This window comes from Ambystoma mexicanum, chromosome 5p (genome assembly GCF_040938575.1).
Source record: "Ambystoma mexicanum isolate Mex_15411 chromosome 5p, UKY_AmexF1_1, whole genome shotgun sequence".
NCBI lineage: Eukaryota > Metazoa > Chordata > Amphibia > Caudata > Ambystomatidae > Ambystoma > Ambystoma mexicanum.
In genome coordinates, this window is record NC_090930.1 from 669,097,398 (window position 1) to 669,120,414 (window position 23,017).

General features: G+C 46.1%; 1 protein-coding gene across 2 annotated transcripts in view; it reads right to left on the reverse strand.

Moving 5' to 3' along the window:
* Window positions 1-4,367: 4,367 nt before the first annotated feature.
* PRPS1 (phosphoribosyl pyrophosphate synthetase 1) overlaps window positions 4,368-23,017 on the reverse strand; it is a 167,368-nt gene continuing 148,718 nt past the window's right edge. For both annotated transcript variants that reach the window (XM_069613046.1, XM_069613045.1), the window contains exon 7: window positions 4,368-6,896. In XM_069613046.1, the coding sequence (XP_069469147.1) occupies window positions 6,804-6,896 (93 nt within the window). In that variant the 3' untranslated portion in view covers window positions 4,368-6,803. The remainder of the gene's footprint in view (window positions 6,897-23,017) is intronic.

The window sequence follows — 23,017 nt, forward strand, 5'->3', positions numbered from 1 at the left end:
GCCTTCTGCATGCCAAGGGCTGCCGCCACTGCACTGACATTGGGGTTGATATGACTGATAATGTTAAAGAGGTGGCGTAAATTGAGGGAAGTGGATCTGCCAGGGATCAGTCTGGACAGATCCGGATGTATAATGTGGGGCATGTATGGGGTCAACCGTAAGGCCAGAACTTTAGCGTAGATCTTGACATCGCAATTTATGAGTGAGAGGGGGTTGATACGACCCACATTGAGTTGGAGGCTTACCTGGTTTGAGAAGTACTGTTATGACGGCTTCCCGCAGGGTGGGAGGAAGTGTGCCCAAATCACAGGATTCATTCCATAGTGTTAATAGATGGGGTATCAGGCGTGATTTATATCGTTTATAGAATTTGATTGGGAATCCGTCAGATCAAGGGGCCTTACCCGAAGCGAGAGAGTCGATAGCCTCAGATATTTCTTCACCTGTGATAGGCATGTCCAGAGCAGTGCTAGTATCTCTGGAGAGAATGGACAAAGGCTGTCGAGATACGCTTCTGTTACCGACCCGGGGACAGTGTCGACATTGGTGTAGAGTGGAATAGAACGATTGAAATTGTGCATTGATGTCTTGCGGGAGTAGGGCCAAGGTGCCGTCAGGTTTCTCTATGGTCAGGGTGTGTGGTGATCCAGTCTCCTGGCAGAGGAGTCTGGACAGTACACGGCCGGGTCGCTCTCCCTCTCCATAACATCTCACCAGACTCTGGGTGTCTATGAATTGCCTCTCTTTCAGCATGGGCTCGAAACACCTAATTCGACACTAATGCTGGAAAGGGTAACTGGGGATTGGTGTTGGGAATATTGTGTCTCGAGGGAGGAGAGTGCTGCCACACTGTTTGATATGTCTCGGCGGATAACCTTAAGGATCCCTGGAGATAGCCATCCACCTGATGTAGGCTTTGAATGATTCCCAGAGGGTAGCTTGAGTGAGGACAGACCCGGTGTTTAGTGCAAAGTAGTCGTCAATGGCATTCTCTAGGTCAGCTGTGAATGCTATGTCCAATAGTGACTGAGGTTGAGTCTCCACGAGCGGGTTATATTGTGTTCTGTGCCCCAGACGAAAGACAGTCACCAGGGAATGATCAGAGTGTGTTCTGGAGAGAATCAGCATGTGTGTGACATTCCTAAGGAGGACGTTGGATATGAGCCACCTGTCTATCCTGGAATGGGAATCATGCACGGAGGAATAGAATGAGTACATGCGGTAATCAGGGTGTAGCACTCTCCATGCATCACAGATCTCTAGTTGTGGTAGGGACTCCAGGATGACCTTAGCAGCCCTAGAGAGTTGACAGGGCATAGTGCCAGATCTGTCCCAATCTACATAGAGGATAGTATTGAAGTCTCCTTCCCAAAGGATGTGAATCAGGGGCAATCCTGCTAGCAATGCAGTGAGATGTGAGTAGAACTCCGGATCGTCAATGTTGGGACCATACACATTAAGTAATACAATCTCTTTGTCATGCAGTTTACCATGGAGTAGAACATATTGGCCCAACAGGTCTATAGGAGGTGATGAGGTGGAATTTGACAGTTTTGTGGAATAGAATCATGACACCTCTGTTCTGAGTAGAATAGTCTGTATAAAATCTTAGCGGGCCCCATGACTTCGCAAATTTTAGGCATCCTTCGGATCTGGCATGCGTTTCTTGTAAGAATAGAATTTTAACAGCGTGTCGTTTCACATATAATTGTATATTCCTCATCTTTTTGTAGTTGTCTAGCCCCCTCACGTTCCAGCTCATATACGATATCAGTCATTGTAGCATTCAAAGAAAATGAATATTAGAAATTTTTGAAGCCATACGCCACGTGCCCAGTGCCAGTGAAGCAGTTTATGCCCATCAGATACGTGTGTCGGATATTACATGATCACGCACCTCGCCCTTATCGCATGTGTCAAGCATTTTTCCTCATAACAACCCAACTCGCCACCCCTCTCCCAGAGCCCCACTGAAAACCTAGGAATGATTTTCATCCCCCCTTCGACAATCTGAAGAATTAATCCCAACCCTGCATTAAACCACAACAGAACCATTGGCAACATTGCCTGGGGGACTTAGAACCAACCAAGCTTTAGCACTCATGCTGGTGAGTTGAAGGGTATTGTAGCACATATTAACTGAGGCAGCTCTTCAGTTTCTGCAGTTAGGTCGACCTCTGCAGGATCCATCCGCCACATAACCAAATAGTCATGCCCAGGTCAAGTAATGACTCACAGAAGGATATGCATAGATCGATTAAACGTGAACAAACTGGTATTAGGGGTATTCAGATTGGAGAGTTACTTGGAGCTTTTGCTGTACTAGGGTCAGCCAGGGAAGTGATCCTCGATGAACTTGGTAGTCTCCTCAGGGATATTGAAGAAGATGATCCGGTTTGCATGCTCTACTCTCAGCTTGGCGGGGTATAACATGGAGTATTTCACTCTGAGATCACGGAGTCTCTTGACTGATAGAAACGTTTTGCGCTCCAGCTGTATGGCGGTAGAGAAGTCGGGTTAGAGGTGGATTCTAGATGATCCTAGAAGCAACTCACCTAGTCTCGCCACGCGTCCCTATCGCGGTAGTTCAGCACCCTCACTATAATTGATCGGGGAGGTGCTCCGGGTTTAGGCTTGGCCATGAGGGTGCGGTGGGCTCTTTCAATGGTGAATTGTGGAGATAGTTTGGGGGAGTCCAGTAGGGATAGATGGGTGCGTTCTACAAATTCCTCCATGGGGCCGTCGATGTTCTCTGGGACCCCAATAATGTAGATGTTGCGCCCAGAGCGAGATTCCAGATCATCGTTCTTGCTGATCTCCTGGACCTTCCTGGACAGAGTGTTCACCTCTGCACGGAGAGAGCCAATGTCGTCTTCCGCAGTGCCCACACTGTTCTCGACCTCTGTGACACGGCTGTCTGTCCTCTCCATGTGTGCTTTGATCGAGCAAATTGTGCCACTCAGGTCATCTAGTTTAGAGTAGAGGGCGGCAAACCCCTCTTGCATGTATTGAACCATTTTAGCTGCATCTTGCTTGTCGAGGGACGACCCCGCTGCCATGTCAGGGTCCGGTCTCTGCTCCGTCAACCCTTGGGGCATTTTAGTAAACAGGTTAATTGTGCTCTGCTTTTTGTTGTTCTTGCGGGCATGCTGTTTGAGAGTGGTTCGCCAGCCGTGAATTGAGGATTACTGGGACAGGGATGCCTGGATTGACCACATTCACCAGGCCCAGCAACAGGACCTATGAGCATGTGTGTATACCCAGTGTGGGGGTGGGGGAGCTGGGGATGACCTGAGGAGGCTTGTGGTAGTGGAGCGTATGCAGATCATGCAGGGGGTGCGGGCCCGCCGGGGGTATCACACGTGTTATCTTCTTACCGGCTTGCTGTCGCATGCACTCGAGTCAGCAGGCTTCGTCACCCTTGAGAGCCACACCGTCGGGGCCCCGCGACAGCTGGTCCCCCAGCCGGCTCCGAAGGATCGCCGTTCCGCCAAGGGGCTCGGAAGCTCCAAACAGTTGGGCTGTGTATGAGGATCCTCGCCGCAGGCGTTCAACGACGCAGCCTCCCCAGCTTGTCCCGCAGTCTCAGTAGCATGTAGAAAGGTTGGAGGGGCCATCCAGACCACGGCCCCAGCAGCAGATAGAAGCAGGTGGCAGGGCTGACACCAAGGAGGTCGCCCACGGGACCCAGCAGAGGGCTGAGCAAGGCGTCGCCACTGGCAAGGAGTGGGCAGCTCGCCCAAGTGTCAGGCAGGTGCCACCGCTCCCCCAGCAGACCACCAGTTCTGCGGTCTCGAGTTGCAGGAAGGGAGCCCTGCCTGGAGCTCGCCTACGGGTTCCTCCAAGAGCCAGCCATGGTATCTCCCTGCAATCAACACGTTTGTGGATGTAATCCGGCCAGCGACTGCACTATGGGCTCACAGCTCCAGAAGCAGGGTTTGGTCAGCAGTTATGAGCAGGATAAACCCAGCACAGAGCTTCGGCCCTATGCGGCCATCTTGGTCGTGCGCAACAGCATCCCCCCCCCTCATTCCTTGTAAGCATTTGAATTCGATCTCTAGGGAAAGTCCTCAATGCCAATAATACTTTGGGTTAGAATTTGATGTACCTCATGTAAGATTTTCAAAATCAAAAATGCAAAATTCTACAATCCGTCCACAGAGTACTGAGTTATGCCATCTCAGGCAGGTTCTTCTACAAAGCCCTCTCCACTTTGTGATCAAAAGAATGGTGCATAACAGGTCTTTAGTCTAAGCATGCATTAATTGTACCTTCTTAAAAGTGCTTATATTCAACCCGTTCTTCTGTAAGCAAAAGCTTGAATGCACACAGAAAGCTCAAGCATGAAACTATATTGAGACACACACTTTGTATATAGAAAAGACATTCTGCATCTTTATTGTAATGACAGCAACTACATTCACATAAAATATATATTTCACAATATGCAGACACGAGCACTTCACATTCTCCTTTGGCTAAGAAGCCAATCAAACGACTTGTAAACACAAAAAGCTACAACATCCCATTGCTTTCCCTTGAACTCTGTGCATTGATTTTCCCTCCTGTGGCTCCAAACTAGGTCATCTTTGTATTGCCATATTCCTCAAGTTGTCTTCATACACTAGAAAATGCACTGCTCCCAAATTCCTGAGCAGCTAACTTATGCTTGATGAGAACATTCAGAGCAAACTACTGAAAATGTCTTCAATTCTAAATGCACATTAAAAAGTGAACGAGCACATGCATGTTTGCCAATCTAAGCCACTTTTCTCAGTGTGCCCCCTGTGTTTTAGTGCCGATTTCTAAAGTTTACAAATATTTTAACATGAATGCCATTAGCAAAACTAGAAAGCATAAGAAAGCTAACTCATTACGCTGGACTGTGTGAGACAAAACGTATATAGTCCTAAAATAAAATAGAGGCAACATAAACACCTGTAGCAGCAGCTCAGGCAACAATCCATGATCATCTGTGATTCCCCAACAAACTTTACCATCAACTGCGGATGAAACACCCTCAACAGTGTGTAAACCCTTGAATGTCGTATATAGCCAGAAATGCAGTTATGGCTAGGCTATCATCCAATTAAATGGCATTTGACACACTAGATATAGCTTCTGTCATTTTACTGAAAGACACTCTTCACATATTAGGACCATACACAATCGCCATCAACAAGGGACGTTTTATAAGGAGGGGAGATCTTTTTATTTGCCCATGACTTTATTCCACTGAATTTAATTCTCTGCATTAAAATTCTACCCAACAGTTTAATATTGTACTACCCCAAAATAATCATTTTAAAATTGATGATACATTGTTGGTAATTTAAAGAGGCTAGTGGTTTCGGACAACAATACAGAAAAGACCAAGTCTTCACATCAAATACAATTTGCAGCAATCAGTCGTCCCATCTTGACTACCTTGAGCTCAGTGGCTGGAACTCATTAGCAAAAAGAGAACACTCAAACTTTCGGTCTAAGTAATAAAAATGGGTATTTTCCACTGAAGCTAGTCTTGCTTCTTTAACCTCCACTGGGCTCATCTGTGGCACCAGGCAATGCACGTGTCTAACCCCAACATCAGTATAATGCAGGGCTGGGCTGCTAGCTGGTTTACGGGAGAGATTCCCCATTGGCATCAGTTTCCACTTCCGTCCAAAATGTTCTGCTTGAAAAATGACATTGTTTAAAAAAAAAAAAAAAAAAAAACCTCACCAAGATGCTTACCAATCTCTTACCAAATGTCAACAAAAAAAGAAAGGCAAATAATGGTTTCCGGTCATTCCTTATTTGTGACTGCATTCATATTTTTAGAAAACTTCGATTTGTGGTGCTCTCACTAGCCCACCCTGTTTGCAGGCTCAGAGTAGTCAAGCTTCTAGGGAAATGGGGCCCAGGACACTACCATAAACGTTACCATTTCTTTCTACACACAGGATAAGCTTTCAAAATGTAGGTTTGCTTTTTTTTTTTTAAAGGCGTGGAGGGTATCACTTCTACTAAACATACAAGGAGAAAAGGTTCAAGGGACAAAGCAGAAAATAAAAGAATTGTTGCTGTAATATAGAACACTTCTTGATCAGTGCTTAAAAAGGTCACAGTATGAATTGGATCACCAAATTAAAGGAAATAAATTAACCCAGTTGCACAGACCAGATATAGCAAAAATAATCAATCATAGTCTACTAGGTGAGAAAACTGCACTGCCAACAGGATAAAATAAAAATGTTAAAGCACAAGAAAGGTGCCTAAAGGCATATTTTGCATTCCCTATTATTCAGTGTGGTAAAATACCATACGAAGTTGTAAAAAGAACATAACTTGCTAAAGTAACCTATTTCTTTAGCCTGGTCAGTATTTGCTCAATCCATGCATTAACGTGATGTATACAAACACAATATATAAAAGTTTACAATTTTTGTATTTCATAACCTCTACAGAGGTAGCACTATTCCCCCCTTGTTTCTTACTTGCATTGAGAGAAACTGTAGCAGTCAAACTGATTGCACGTTAACTTTATACGAGTTAAAGTTGAAATCGTTTCACACTCCAAAAGCATGAAGACTCATTTCTGGGAGTTCCCTAGTGGAACTGTAGGTGAGCGTACAAACCGAACTACTTCCCACACATTTTTACTTCTTCAAAGATTTCAGAATGTCTAAAATGACATAGCAATAAGCATTTGAAATATGAAGAGCTGAACTGCAGCAAGCAGAATCGTCTTGGTAACTTCATTATATGCAGTCAATAGTTGGAGGCTGAAAGAGTCTTGGGGAAAGCGGCAGGTTTTACAAAGGTTATAAGGGTACATGACTGAACAAGTAAGAGACAGATTCTCCATTATGCGTTCTTCGGATTGCCTCTGCGAGGATCATCGAAATGTCTATGACCTGCGAATGGGAGCAAAAAGAGGTTAGACATACTGCAAACAAACATAATCACACTGGCTTTAATGGGAAAAGAAACAGATTTAAGATAGTGTCCTAGAGTGGAATTCCTTCAAAAAGGTAAACAATTATCAATCAAGTGGGAGGGGATGCCACATGAATAATGTAGTGATAGTACTGTCAGCAACACAGGTGGGTTTTTGCAACAGTAGCGCTATCAATAGCACCACCACAAGTAATACTATATGGTGGATATTACTTACCCAGAGCAACTCTGTGGTGTGAATCAGTTGAGAACTCGTACTTTTCAAAAACCACCACCAATACACGTGTTTTCCTTCCAATGTAAAAGGGTGCTTACCTGAACATTCCCGTCACACTATCCCCACCCTAGATGTACAGATACACATGACCCCTTATGCATACACATCCTCAGATTGATGCTTTTTCTGAGATGATGTGAACAATATATATATATATATATATATATATATATATATATATATATATATATATATATATATATATATATATATATATATATATATATATATATATATAATCATTTCTGATGCTTGTATCCGCTTGGATTCACATGCTATGTAGGCCGACATCTAGTAGAAGCTGCAGAGCATTACAGTTTAAGAAACTCGAAAAGGGCCGTCGACAGGGCGGGCCACTAATACTATCCCTAGTGTGACGTTCACTGTACCCATGGTCCTTAACGTGTCTAGGTCCCTCAGATGAACAAGTTACTTACCAACTGTAACGTTCTTTCGATTGGATGTTCCTCCCACGTATTCCTCATCCGGCAGAGGGCGCTCCACTCGAGGCGGCGACCGATGTCCCTCGGCGGCCTTCGTCGAGCACCAACATCATCCATTGTATAAAACGCCTTGAGCGCGCCCATTGGCTTCAGTTCTGTTTTTTCCATATATCAGAGTCCATGACCATTGTTAAAAGCATGCCTCTTTTGACCCCAGTCTCAAATGAAATCAGAGTGTAAACCACAAACTTTACTGTAGGGTAGGTTGGGAGGGTCGATGAGGAATACGTGGGAGGAACATCCAATCGAAAGAACGTTACAGTTGGTAAGTAACTTGTTCTTCGAATAGATTGTGTCCTCCCACGTATTCCTCATCTCAGATAGACTCCCAAAAGAGTTTTCTATTGGAGGCGGGAGTACAGATATCTTTTTAGTCATGTACTGAATGTGGACAGATTTGGCAAATAGACCTCCTTGAGAGGTAGTTGAGTCCAAAGCATAATGTTTTATGAAAGTATGCATGGATGACCATGTGGCTGCTGCACAATTATCTCGTACAGGGACACCCCTTTTAAGTGCTGTTGAAGTTGCCATGCCCCTAGTTGAGTGAGCTCTTGAGCCCTCAGGGGGATCTTTTCCAGCTAGCCTATAACTGTTATGGCTAGGATTATCCATCTTGATAATGTTTGTTTAGTTACAGGTAGTCCTAACTTACGACCAGTGTATCCCACAAACAGTTGGTCACACTGATGTATTTTTGACAATCTAGATATATAAAAGCTAAGAGCCCTTCTAGGATCTAGCCTATGTAGTCTTTCCTCTTCCTTACTTGTGTGAGGAGGATAGAACGTAGGTAGAAATATTTTCTGTGACAGGTGAAAGTCAACTATTTTTGGCAGAAAAGAGGGCTTGACTTGAAGGACAACTTTATCTTTTTGAAAGATGGTGTGAGGAGGACCACTCGAAAGTGCCTGCAACTCACTTACTCTGCTGGCTGATGTCAATGCAATTAGAAGTATAGTTTTTAGAGTAAAAAGCCTTAACGGGCAAGAATGTAAAGGCTCAAAGGGTGCATAGGTCAGAAATTTCAGTACCAAATTTAAATCCCACAAAAGGAACTTGAAAAGGTATTGGTGGAAAAAACATTGTTTAAACCTTTTAGAAATTGCATTATTAAAAAGGTATCTTAAAATAAGATTTTTCTTCTGACGAGCGCTTGAAGACAGATAGCGCTGCTACGTATCCTTTTATCATCCTAACCTGAGCACCAGATTAGCTTAATGTAACAGAAAAGATAATACCATTGGAATATCACATTCAAAGGGAGCTACATTATTATCCCTGCACCAGTTACTGAACTTGTTCCAACGACACTGGTACAAAGATTTTGTTGCTGGCCTTCTGGCCGAAAGCAAGATCTCCATAACATCATCCGGAAGGTCCCAATCCTTGTATCTCAACCTCTCAGAAGCCATGCGTGAAGGTTGAGTATGTTGACCTCTGGATGGAGTACATGACCTCCCTCTTGCGAGAGAAGATCCTCTCTTTTTGGAAGACCTATTGGAGGGCAGATGGACATGTCTAGAAGGTCCGTGTACCAAGTTCTCCTGGCCCAATCCGGGGCAATTATGATCATGGTTTTCCCGAACTTCTCAACCTCCCGATTACTTGAGGGATCACAGGGACTGGAGGAAACGCGTATAGCAGTGGAAACTCCCAGTCCACTACGAATGCGTCTCCTAGAGCTCCTCTCGGGGGAAATTCCCTTGAGCAAAACAGTTCGCATTTCCTGTTGACACTGGTCGCGAACAGATCCACTTGAGGGGTTCCCCAAAGGGTGAAGATCTCCAGAAGGACTTCCTGAGCTAACTCCCACTTGTGGGAGACGGCTCTGCCTGCTCAGAGCGTCCGCCGTTGTGTTTTGCTCTCCTGCTAGGTGAATGGCAGATAGAGATCCCTTCTTGTATTGCCCAGAACCAGAGCTACATTGCCTCTCTGCACAGTTGTAGTGACCCTACACCACCTCTCTTGTTGAGGTAGTACATGGCCACTGTGTTGTCCGTCATCAGGACATTCTTTCCCCGTACAGATGACAGGAAGGCCTTCAGTGCTAGTCTGATTGCCCTCACCTCCAATAGGTTGATATGTAGTTTGGACTCCGATGGAGACCAACGACCGCAGATGTCAACCCGTTGGTGTGAGCTCCCCATCCCGTAAGCGAGGCGTCCATCACTACTGTTATCTCCGGCAATGGTTGCCAAAAAGATTGCCCTCTGAAGATGTGCTGTCTGCAAGTCCACCATTGTAGATCCTGTGCCAACCTGGTTGGAACTTGTAAAAGATCTGACATTTCCCATGAGAACTGGGACCATTGAGTCCTGAGAGCCCATTGAAGATATCTGATTCTCAATCTGGCCTCTGGCACCAGAAAAATGCAGGATGCCATGAGACCGAGCAACCTGAGAATGTCGAAGGCCGGTAGATACTGGGCATTCTGGAATTTTGTTACCATCTGCAGAATGTGGTGAGCTCTCTCTTTGGGAGGCGAGGCTTTGCCCGAACAAGTATCCAAGACTGCTCCTATGGACTGGAGTTTCTGTGATGGAATCATGTTTTACTTTTTTAAATTCAGAGAAAACCCTGGTTTGTGAAGGAAATGGCAAGTCTTGGATAGATGGTCCTGGGCTTGTTCTGGGGAATATGCCCTGATAATCCAGTCGCCCAAATAGGGGTAGACATGAATCCCCCCTCTTCTGAGACTCGCTGCCACTACGGCCATCAACTTGGTGAAAACTCTTGGGCCGCAGGTCAACCTGAATGGCAGAACTCGAAACTGATAGTGAGAATTGCCAATCGCGAACCTCAGGTACTCTGTGCTTGAGATGGATTGGCACATGAAAGTAAGCATCCTGAAGGTCCAAGATACCAACCAGTCTTGAATTTGGAGAGCCTGAAGGATCTCAGAAAGAGTGACCATCTTGAACGTGTCCTTCCTGAGGAACTTGTTCAAGCTTCTCAAGTCCAAGATGGGTCTCAGTCCTCTGTCCTTTGGAATGAGGAAATATGGGGAATACCAACCCTTGTTCCTTTCGCTACAGGTACATGTTCTATTGCACCTTTCTGTAGCAGGGTAAAAACTTCCTGCAACAGGAGCGTGTCTGGATTTTTGGTAGAGTTGTATTCCGGTGGGTGATTGAGGTTTCTTTAGAAAGGGAAGGCAGTAACCTTGGGATACTGTTTCCAGCGCCCAAGCATCTAAAGTAATGCCCCGCCATTCTTTCAGATGCTGTGAGATCCTGCCTCCCACTGGCGTCTTGGGAGTCAAAACCTCAGAGTGGTTTTGCAGCAGCTCCAGCAGCGGCTGAAGGGACAGATGCCGCTGCTGGGGCAGATCTAGCACCTCTTCCTCGCCCCGAGGAAATTTCTTTTGCCCTCTGACTGGCCTGTCCCCTTCCTCTCCCAAATGAGGAGTAAAAACTAAAGGGACGACCCCCTCCAGGAAGATGAGCCTGTGTAGGGGCGTTGCTGAGGTTGTCTTATAGCAGCACTGAGCGACTTTGCCGCTCGCTGCCTTGGAGGTCTGCAGCTTCTCCAAACTTTCATCCACCTTGCTGCCAAACAACCTCGAGCCATCAAATGGCAAATTAAGAAGTCTAGATTGAACATCTGGTGTGAAACCTGACTTCCTTAGCCACGCAAATCTGCGTAGTACTGCGCTAGACGCCATGGACCTGCCGATACTGTCAGCAGTGTCCACACCTGCTTGAAGACCTTCTCCCGAAGCCTCCTTGCCATCCTTAATTATGGACACGAAACCATCACGTTCCTCTCCTTCCGGGATGTGTTGAGCTGCCACTGACATGCAGTCCCACAGAGTATAAGTGAATATAGACACAGAGCAAGATACATTTGTGGATTTTAGAGCCATGCTCCCTGATGTAAAAACCTTTTTCGACCATGCATTAATCTTTTTGTCATCCCTAATAGGGGGAATTGTAGGGTATGCAGCATTTTTTGTTGATGTGGCTGCCTGAACTACCAGACTCTCAGGAGATGGATGCTTACTCAAATACTGTGGATCAGAGTTACAAGGTCTGTATTTTGCCACATTTTTTATTCACTGCTGGAATGGATTCAGGTTTTTCCCCAAGCAGCATTTACTCTCCTTTGCAGGGCAATATGAAAGGGAAGTATGGGATCTGGTTGAGGACCTCCTGACAAAGTATCTGTCATATCATCATCCTGGTATACAGGCGAGTTCCTAACCCATCCCATAAACTCTTACTTTGTTCTGAAGTTTTCTATAGCCCAAATCAGCATGTTCTGCTGGATCTGGTTTTTCAAATTCATATTCAGGGGACGCATCTAGTCCACTTGCAGACTGTAAACATTCATACAGGTGTTGCATTTTTGATTGAGGATCAATTAATTCCTCAGGGACCTCCCTTGCACCATATTTTACCCCTGCTGATGAAACTTCAGGTTCATCTTCTTCATCCTCCTCATTTCCTGAAGACATTTCTCCATATACAGATGACAGTTTGGAAAACATCTTGTCTGCTTTCTGGGTGAAATACTTTCTCAGGAATAGGTTTCACGCCTCTAATTGGTGTCGACGTCGACAGAAACGTCGAAGTCGTGGCCGTTACCTTCGATGTTATAGAGGCATTCTTCGATGTTTTCGAAGGCGCTACGAATGCTGTCGAAGGAATCTTCGAGGCAATCAACGCCATCAAAAGAGTCTTCGAGGACATTGATAAAGTACTCAATGGAACTTTTCGGCTGGGTCGTCGACCCCTTATACTCGACAGCCTTCGACAGAGGCTTCAAAGATGTTTTCGTCAAGGTTCTTAATGACGTATCAACGTCTAAAGTCTTTTTCTTAATGTCTGCCTAATGTTTATGCACTGAAAGGCTTTTCTTTTTAGGTGTTTGGGAAGAGTCCCTAGACGACACCCTCGACAATTTGTCGGATTTCCTAGTTTTAGACCTTCCTCTGTCACTTTTTTTGTGCGTAGAGGCATGATCTTCAACAGACATTTTTGAGGGGGTCTGGGCCGCATTCTCAAAAATGTTATTCATTGATGCTCTAATTGCTTCCCACTTTTTCATGTTTTGTTGGACAAGTAATAACTTCCTCCGATGTAGTCGAGGAAGAAGAAGAGGGAGATCGGTGTCGTCTTTTCTTCGCTTTTTTGGACGAAGAAGAGGACTTCCTTGATCTACTCCTCGATCTGGATTTTTTATGGCGTTTCGCCAAAGACTCAGCCAAGTCTTTCTTCCCTCTCAAAGAAAACTTCAAGGATTACTCCTTCACCGCCAGTTTACCTCGTCTTTCTTTCAAGGCCTTGGGAGTCATAGATTGACAAGAACCGCAGTCATCGATTCGATGTTCGGACCCGAGGCACCAGAGGCAGTTACGATGAGAGTCAGTCAGCGACATTTTTCCTTCTACACCTTAGGCATTTCTTAAAATCAGTTTTCGGAGTAGACGGGTTCAAAGAAGATGACAATTCGCTGCGACTGAAGCGCAGTTTTATCTTGATCCGAAGCGAAGCTAACAGAAAAACGGAACTGAAGCCAACGGGCGCGCTTGATGCCTTTATACAATGGATGACGTTGGTGCTCGACGGAGGCCGCCGAGGGACATCGACGGAGGCCCCTGAGAGACATCAACATCGCCGCCTCGAGTGGAGCGCCCTCTGCTGGAGAGAGGAAACATTTCCCGAGACGAAACCTAAAGGTAAGGATATATCGAAGATGAGGAATACGTGGGAGGGACACAATCCATTCGAATGTTTTGTTTCTGACTTGAGGTTGCATGAAGTGTTGCGAGAGTACAGCAGAGTACAGGTGTAGTAAAGCAGATATCTATCAGATAAAGCCCAGAAAAACATCTATGCACCTTCTACTCCAAGGGGAAGCAGGGTGGGCGCATGTGAATCTAAGCAGATACAAGCATCAGAAATACGATTACGGCGAGTAATGTATCCGTTTTGAGGCTTGCGGAATCTGCTTAGAGGACATGCAATGTATAGATTAGCAAGCAGTGTTTGGAGAAGGTAGTGGGTTGTGAGAAGGAAGCGCTTGTCCCGCCTGAGAATCTGCTTCAGAGTGTGTGTCAATGCAGTACTGCTGAGTGAAAGTATGTACTGAGCTCCATGTAGCTGCTTTGCAAATGGGTGTTTGCGATAAAAGCCAGAGTAGCTCCTGTCCCGCTAGTGGAGTGAGCTCTTGGTGGGAAAGGCAGTGTTGTGCTTGATAAAGAGTAACAGAGCTGTATGCACCCGACTATACACCTGGGGATGGCAGCGGTCTCCTTTTCTACCTGGTGCTACGGCGACAAACAGTTGGACTGTTTTTCTGAGCAGTCTGGTCTTGTTTACATAGTAAAGGACCCCGGTCCTTACATCTAGTGTATGGAGTTTTTTCTCAGATGAGCTTGTTCTGAAAGAAGGCCGGTAGCACTTACGTGAAAACCTAGGGTGCATTCTTAAAACCAAGTTATCTTTGTGGATTTGTATTTGTTTATTTATAACGCGCAAGCCATTAGGCCCGGAGGCAACAGGGCGCAATTTGTACAAATTTACAATAATGCATATATACAGACATAAAGATTACATTAAAAGAATACTAACAGTGTTTCTATCTACAAACATTACAGTAATTACAATGCTGCTATGCTTAACAGTAGATATACCCCTAGGGTGTACAGAGAATAGTAACTGAGGTCAGCGGGCCAGAGTATGTAAATCAAGGGCGCAGAGCATGTCTTAGTGCTGGTCAAAAAGCCAAGATTTGGTTTTGGCCTTGAATGTGTTCAATGGGTCTTCTGCTCTGATTGTAGCGGGGAGGGAGTTCCATAGCTTAGAGGCTAGGACAGGGAAGCTGGTGCCCCTCGCTTTTTGAAGTTTAAACCTAGGGACCGATAGACAGTGGGTCTGGGCAGTTCTTAGAGGTCGAGTGGCGAGACAGCCGACTGCAGAGGTAGATAGGGGCCTTGTTAGCCAAGCATTTGTGCGTGAGGGCAAGTGTTTTAGTGAGATTCTCTGCTTGACAGGTAGCCACTTTAGGTTGGGTCTGGATTCTGAAATGTGGTGGTTGCGGGGGATGTTTAGGGCAGCTCGAATGGCATTTTTCTGTGTTGTTTGGAGTTAATTCAGGTTCTCTTGGCTAGTACCTAAGTAAAGAGCACTACAATAATCAATTTTGGCCATAATGAGAGTTCTAGCAAGTGTGACACTGTTAGGGGTGGTAAGGAACGGTCTGCAAGCTGCAACAAGTTTACACGTGTATGCAGAGGCAGATCTGACTGCATTTATTTGTCGAGATAAGGATAGGGTGGCGTCAAGGTAAAAACCTAACATTTTGGTATCTTTCGAGACTCGTATGGTATTACCGTCTATGGTAAATGACTGATAGGACAGCTCTAGTTTGCTCAGGCGTTGAGGTGCCCAGGATGAGGAGCTCCGTCTTGTCGTCATTTAGGCATAACTGGTATTGGGCCATCCAGGCTTGGATGACAAGGTAAATGTCGTTAAGGGCCTTGGTGTCAGCTAGATAATCACCGTTGATGGGAATGAGTATCTGGGTGTCATCCGCATAGTTGGTGTATGAGACACCCAGATAGTCAAGCACATCAAAGAGTGGTTTCGTGAAAATGTTATAAAGTGTAGTTGACACGCAAGATCCCTGAGGTACGCCGCAGTGAATAGGGGAGGGCTCCGCAGCTGCGGATGGGGCAAAGATCCTCATGGATCTGTTGCTCAAAAAGGAATTGATCCAGGCCGCAGCAGAGGACGAGAAGTTGGCAGCAGAGTGGAGGTGCCTGCATAGGATCTGGTGGTTGACCAAATCAAATGCGGCAGAGAGGTCGAGGAGTAGTAGCATTGCTAGTTTACCCTTGTCCTTCAATACCTCAATTTGGGTTTTTAGGTCTATTAAAGCAGTTTCCGTCCCGTGTCTGGGACGAAATCCGGATTGTTGTAGACCTTGCAGATTGTTAGATTCCAAGTAATCTTGGATCTGAAGGTATGCTGCACGATCTAAAATCAAGCAAAAATGGTACTGTGGTGATAGGTCGGAAGTTAGTAGGTAGGGTCTAGGGATGGTTTGAGCAGTGGGATCACCCAAGCGTCCTTAACAAACGAAGAAAGGGTCTTGCACTGACAATGCTTGAAGTTCACCGACTCCCCCTTACGGAGGTGATAGCCACCAAGAAAACCGTTTTATACGTGAGGCATTTAAGGCTCGACTTATGCATAGGCTCAAAGGGAGCTCCAATGAGTTTTGCAAGTACTACGTTGAGGTCCCAGCCTGGCGGTGGGTTTGATATAGGAAGGTGGAGTCTATTTACTTCCTTCATTAATGCCTTAATGACAGGGATCTTCCACCATGATGCGTGGTTGCAAGAGTAGATTAGGGGTTATTCAACTGCCGAGTACACCGGTAAGGCAATCTTCTGACCCGTGATGTAAGGTAAATAGGAGCAATACCTGCAAGGAATTTGTACACCAAGCAGGATGCTTTAAAGTGAATCCTTTGCTGGACCGGCAGCCAATGTAGTTTCCTCCGGGAATCAGAGACATGATCTCTACGTCTGATGCAACCTACAGCTCTCACAGCCCAATTCTGGATGATTTGCACTTTTTTTTTTCGTTTACTTGTGTGGTGCCAACCAGGAGCCCATTGGAGTAATCAAGCCTAGAATGAATAGTCGCAGTGGCAATCAGAGCCCTATTTCCTTTGGACAAGTATGGCTGAATCTGCAACAAATGAGTCATAAGTACTGAACCCTTAGGACCTTAAGACGAGGTAACAGTATCTGAGATGGATGGGGATGCAGATCTTACTCTAACATCAATAATCGGACCGACTCAGGAAGTTGGCAAAACAACTATTTAATTGCAATTGTTTAAAACAGGGAGTACAGTGGACATCAACGGATGCCGCATAAGTATTCTCTCTCAAGAGTTCTCAAAACATTTCATAAAAAATTACATGTGTAGTAAAAATGTGTCATCACTGACGTACTCTGTGGCAAAATAAGAACACCTACTAGGGTTTGTGATGGGCTTAAAGGGAACATCTACGTAAACCTATGGGGGACTGAACTGTGATTGGGTCTCAGGTCAGGTGGACAGCTATGCCCCACCCCTAGTGCAAGTCATGTTCTGTGTCATGAAAATATACAACGCTTCATTGGCTTTCAACGTGGCCCTCTACAATTGGTTGGCACGCTTGTACCCTTCTGGAATATTTCACTCGCTAGCAGCATGCAAGCTGGTACCTCAAGTGCTGGAGGGTTGGTTTGGTCACGCCTCCCCACCCAATTAGCCCAACAGCCATCATCACTCCTACGGTCTGCCATTTAATTAGTCCTTTGAACTTGGCCTTGCAAAGGATCACTCTGCCCGAGAATCATAAGGAGTGTGAGCATGGCCTTATCTTCTGGTCTCAATGTAGCTTGCCCAAAGTCTATTTTCATCTGACGATGTGACGGGAGACCACGTTTTGAGCTCCTTCATTGTATTTAATACTATTAAATGACTAAAACCTGGCACTTCTAGTGTTTTTCCCCATTACACTTCAACAGGAGCCTGTCTTGCATCTCACGTCCATTGTATCACCTCAAATAGATAACCAGGTTCTTGGGGCCCCAACTCTCGACACTGGGCCAGACGAGCCTTCTCGAATCTTCCTTCGCCATCAGCTGTTTTATTCTACTGCGCCATACTTTCAGCCCTTCTATTCATGGGGTCCAAGTTTGCTAAAATGCGTCGTGATTGATTATATATCACCACCTGCAGTCTATTCACTACGCATAGCCAGCCTTAGGATTAGTCTACTTGCGTTACTGCATCTGTACAATCTTAAAACGCCTTTGCATTTTCTTCAGTGCTTCTCCGAACGTGCAATCATTTTGCTCATGAAATGTTGCTCAATTCTTTCCCTCTCCATCAGATTCTATACCATCTATGCACTCTTCATTGACATCTCTACTGGGAACGTCATTTCTGCTTCATGTAACCTCACCAGTCTTCTTTCACTCCTCTAAACACTTCTTCTGGAAATTTCCTTCTGAAGACCAATTTCTTCGCTGATACATCATATAGGGTTTTCTCAATGGATATCTTGTTTCAAGGACTCTTCATGGTATATGTACCATCACTGGTGTGCGCATGTCGCAATTTCTGGTTGCCAACGTATAGGCAAAATGGGGGCGGGACTTCCAGTAGAGGTACTTGGCTCCCCCACTACAGTACATTTAGAGGCAAAGTAGGAAACAGGTTTCTTGAAGTCAAGATTACAATCAAAGATCACACCCAAGGTTATAACATGGCTAGAAACCTGAACACTAGCCCCACCAATCAAGAAGGCCTCATACTGATGGCCCAATGTCTTAAGCTTAGCTGTGCTGCCGAGGATTAAAAACTGTTTTAATGGCATCCAAGACCCCACCAACCAATCGTGAATCTGCCTCATAAGAGCCCGACAATTCCAGGCTGATCTGGGTGTCAGCATAATTTGCATATTTGAGACCCATGATATCGAAGAGCTGATCGAAAAGAGGCTTAGAATAGAAGGTGTAGAGCAGTGGGGGGGCACAATGGATCCGTGTGGGACACAACAACAAAGGAGGACCTTGAGACTTAAAGGCCCCCCTAGCTACTTTGGCTCTCTTTGGTCCAAGAAAAGATCTGACCCAGTTGCCAACCTCACTCAGACTGTCCGCCAGCCTGTCATGATCAACCAGATCAAAGGCAGCAGACAGGTCCATCCTCATCATGGAGCAACTAGAATTAACGTCATCGGTTCCCTGCGAATCTTGTTCACCACTCTGCTCATTAGTGGAGTACAGGGGGCGGGAGCATAGGCACATTTCCCTGATCAACTCATCCATAGGGCGTTCCTCTTGGAGTCTGGTTGGGAAAACCTGGATGTGAAGTCTGGTCATTGCTTGTTTTCGCTTGCAGTGAACAAGTCCAGCGTGGGGTAACCCCACTGAGAAAATGTGATCTACAACATTTCTGTCGAGCCACCACTCGTGATCTTCTGGTAGAGGATCGCTGCTTAGCGAGTCCGCTGGGGTGTTGAGTTCTCCTGGAACAGGTTGTGAAGTCAGGAACATCCCCGTTTGAGTGCCCATTTTTCATATTTTCTGTGCTAGCCTGGACACATTTTGAGAATGTGTGCCCCCCTGCTTGTTGATATAGAACATTGCAGAGATGCTGTCTGTGAGAATCTGTACCAACACCTTTGTCAGGTGCGCCTCAAAGGCTTGCAGTGCTTTGAATACTGCTAGAAGTTCCAGCAAGTTAATGTGGCCCTGTGCTGTGATTAGTCCACAGACCATGTGCTGTGAGATGAAGGTGATGCCCCCCAACCCCCCAACAGCAGAGTGATGAGTCTGTTGTAACTACTGCTTGCACCGCCGGGTTGTGGGAGGGTTTTCCCCTTAAACAGGTTCTCTTGTCTACCAGCGTAGAGCTTGTACACATCCCATGCGCAATCTTGCGTGTGGGACCAGGTAAATGCAAGATGACATCTTGCCGAGAAAACTCGTAGCTTTGCGTAAGCATATCTGGTGACCGGCTGGCTACTGCGGTATTTGCAGCAGTATGTTTTGATGGAAAGACTAACCCTTCCTCTGTTTTTATGACGGCTCCTAGGAACTGTTTGGTACCAGGCTTGACTTTCATTTATCGAGAAGCCCAATAGGAAAAGAAGGTTGATCATTCTTTGGGTATTTTGCTTGCAGATTTGGGGTGTTTCCCCATGATCAGCCAGTCGTCCAGGTAATAGGTACACTGAGATTGCTTCCCTGCGCAGGTGTGCTGCCACCACCGCAAGTACCTTGGTGAATACCCTTGTAGCGGATGCTATGCCGAAGTGTAGCACCTTGAACTGGTAGTGCTGGTTTACGATCTTGAAAGGTAAGAACTTTCTTTGCGCTGGGAACATTGAAATATGAAAATGGGCATCTTTCGTATCCAAGGTTGTCATGTAGCCCCCTCACTTAAGCAGTTGGATTACTTCCTGTAGCGTTGTCAAGCAGAACGTTTGTGGCTTGACATAGGTGTTTGCAGGGTGCAGATCTAATAATGGGCGCATTGTTAGATCTTTTTTTGGCACAGGGATGTACGTTGATTAGTTACCTGGTTCGGCGGGACGATTTAGACGGTGTCCCTTAACAGCAGCGCTTTCACCTCTTCCAGGAGTATGCGTCGTTCTTCCTTTGTGGTGGATCTTTGTTGCAGAGAATGGTGGGAGGGTCGTTACAGCAGCTCTATGCAATAACCGCTCGCCACGGTAGAAAGCACTCACTTGTCTGAGGTCATTCATGGTCTGATGGACCATGCTTGGGTGAAGTTTGAAATATGCCCTCCTACTGGAGAGGCATGGGAGGGCACCTAAAGCGGGTAGTCACTGCTTTGGAGGTGTGGCGTCACTGCTTTGGAGGTGTGGCCCCACCTCTAGATGAAGAGGACCCCCCCGCCCCCCAGCCGCGGGATCGACGCTGTCCCATTTGGTAACCTTGTGAGGTTTGGCCTTGGTTGTTACCCCAGGATGCACCCTGATGCTGAATGTAGCCTGAACCTCTTTGTGAATTTTGTCTGCGAAAGCAAAAAAATTAATATTATTGCCTCTTTGGCCAGTGGGTTTATAGGTTAGCTGGCCCAGTGACTTTAGTGTGTCATATTCCTCCTTTGAAGTTTAAGGCATCTTCAACAGCCTTTCCAAAGAGGACGTTGGGCTCAACGGGTATATTAAGAAGCGTGGCTTGCGTCTCTTGCTTGAAGCCGGACTGGCGTAGCCAAGCATGAGTTAATAATTGTACCCTCGGCAATAATTCAGCCCGAAGTATCTGTGGCGTCAAGATGACTCTTTAGAATGAAGCTTGAAACTGCCCTGCCTTCTGCAGCCACCAGGGCCAATTGTGTCTTAAGTGGTTCAGGAGCTGAGGATAATAAAGCTGACACCTCATCCCACTTACGGCAGTTATAACTCGCTAGCAGTGTGGTATTATTAGCGATCCTCGCTTGAAAGGCAGCTGAAGAGGCCAGGTTCCGCCCCATTGTGTACAGCTTCTTACTCTCCTTGCCCAGAGGTGCCTCGAAGAGGCTAGGGGTGTTCCTGCTCTTCCTTGTTGTTACTACAAGAGAATCAGGTTTGAGCTGTCCCCTAATATAGAGGGGGTCTGTGGGTGCAGGGCGGAAGAGGTTCTCAATGCGGGGATTAACTGCCGCGTTTGGTTAGGCGTTTCCAGAGAGGGCTGTATCCTACGCTGGATAGACTGAAGGATGGGAACAAACTGTGTGGCAGCCTTTTTATCCCCTAAAATGTCAACAAAGTCTTTGTCTTGTTGAGTGTTTATCTGGAAGTGCTCAGCTGCCTTGATGAGCATGTCGTTTTGTAGTGGCTGGTTATCTATAGGCAAATCGACCACTGGAGGATCCTGGGTGACGGGAGAGTCAATGTTATACATGTCCAGCTCATCATAATCCCCATAGTATGGATCTGTGGCCTCCTGAGTTACATAGAGGTCCTCAGTATCTGTATCCGGGTCATACAGGTCAATGACTGGAGTCCAGCTGGGATGCGATAGCCAGGGTATCGGGACAAGACCTTTTGGAAGGGGGCTCAGAAGTAGTGGCATCAACAGGGGCCTGACAACTAGAGACAGCTGTTGTGGGTAGGGTGTTTAGCATGCTTTGAAAACAATCTGGGTTCTTTTTTTAAAAAAAGTTTGCTATAAAGGTCATCCTCCTCATTACTTTATCCATGTCCTGACAAATCCATTGGGCAGAGCTTGGGCTGGACATAGGGAGTGACCCTGATCTTGAGGCGCGACTGATTCAAATCCCTTTCCCTTGGATGCAAATCCCTTTCTCTGGATGGTGAATGGGACCTTTCCTCTTGAAAATTGTTTCTTGGACTCCTTCCCCCTACATAGGCCTTTCGGGACAATTTGATTTCCGATTAGATGGGCTAAGCCCGACTTTCGAAATCTCTGCCAATTTCGACGGGGCATGTCGCACTTTGGCCGTGGAGTGACCCAACGTCTCGTCAGCCAACGTGTGACGTTCGGGCAATGGTTTTAGGCACAACGCCTGTGCTGTCTTGCGACAGTCGGCCCTGTCATGGAACGATCAGGACCTCGGGTGCCCAGAGGACAGAACTTGTGGACCTCTCACTAGATGTTGTGTGGCTCTTAGTCAAAGTGCACGTCGAGTCTCAGCCCTTGGCTGTGTGCTTAGTGAGAGTGTCTGAGCGCTGGTTCCGCCAAGGGTCGTTCCCATAACAGGACCGCCGGTCTGTCTGTTGGGGTCAGGGGCTAGCACTTGGGAAACTGAAGTATCCCCGTCGCCTTTGTTGTCGCAAACCGCTGAATGTCCCCTCCACATCCATGGTGGCTTCGGCCTGCATGGCGTGGTGGGCCAAGCGCTTCGTTAAACGGTCCTTTAGCGTCTTGAGTTTAAAGAGCTTACAGACTCGACAGGTACCTTAAACAAGATCCCCAGAGAGACATGTTGCACACCAGGTGCTTGTCAACCCAAGGGAATTTTTTGTTGAAATTCAGGTAGAACTTGAAAGGGGTTCTATCCATAATGAAAGGAAACGGCAGTTAGGCGAGAATAATGTACAAAAAGGGGAAAAATACATTCTCAAATGTCCCCCCCCCCTCCTTACTGTGTGGGCCGAATCCCAAAGCGGCCCTCCAAGGCCAGACAGATAAGTCAATGTTCCTTGACGGCCGTCTTCTTCACTGCTGTCTGATGGTATTGATAGTCAGTGATGGAAATACAAAGGATAGGAAGAGAAACTAATTCTAATTAGTATAAATCAATGGTGTTATGCCGAAAGGAGAACTCCGCGAAATGGAGTCAGTCTACGATGGTGGAAAAAAAACAATCTGAGGGACCTCGACTTGTGAAAGACCATGGGTACAGTGGACGTCACACTGGAGATAGTATTATTGGCATGCCCGGACAACGTCCCTTTTCGATTTTCAAAAACTGGAGTACTTGCAGCATCCACTAAATGTCAGCCTATGCAAAGCATGTGATCTAAGCAGATACCACAAATTATATATATATATATATATATTACTGCCCACCTTCTGAGGCTTCTGAATCTGTAAAGATTCACGTGCTTTGCATAAACTAGGGAGCTGACTGAACAGTTGCAAATGTGATAGTGTTGTGTGAGAAGCACATTTGCATTATGCCCCCAATGGGGCATTTGCAAACAAAGGGAGAATTGCACTGTACTTCATGTTTTGTGGAGCACAAACCTTCATTTCAGTCCTAAAGAAAGTGTAGGAAAGTTGAACGCAGCCTAGGATCAAACTTGC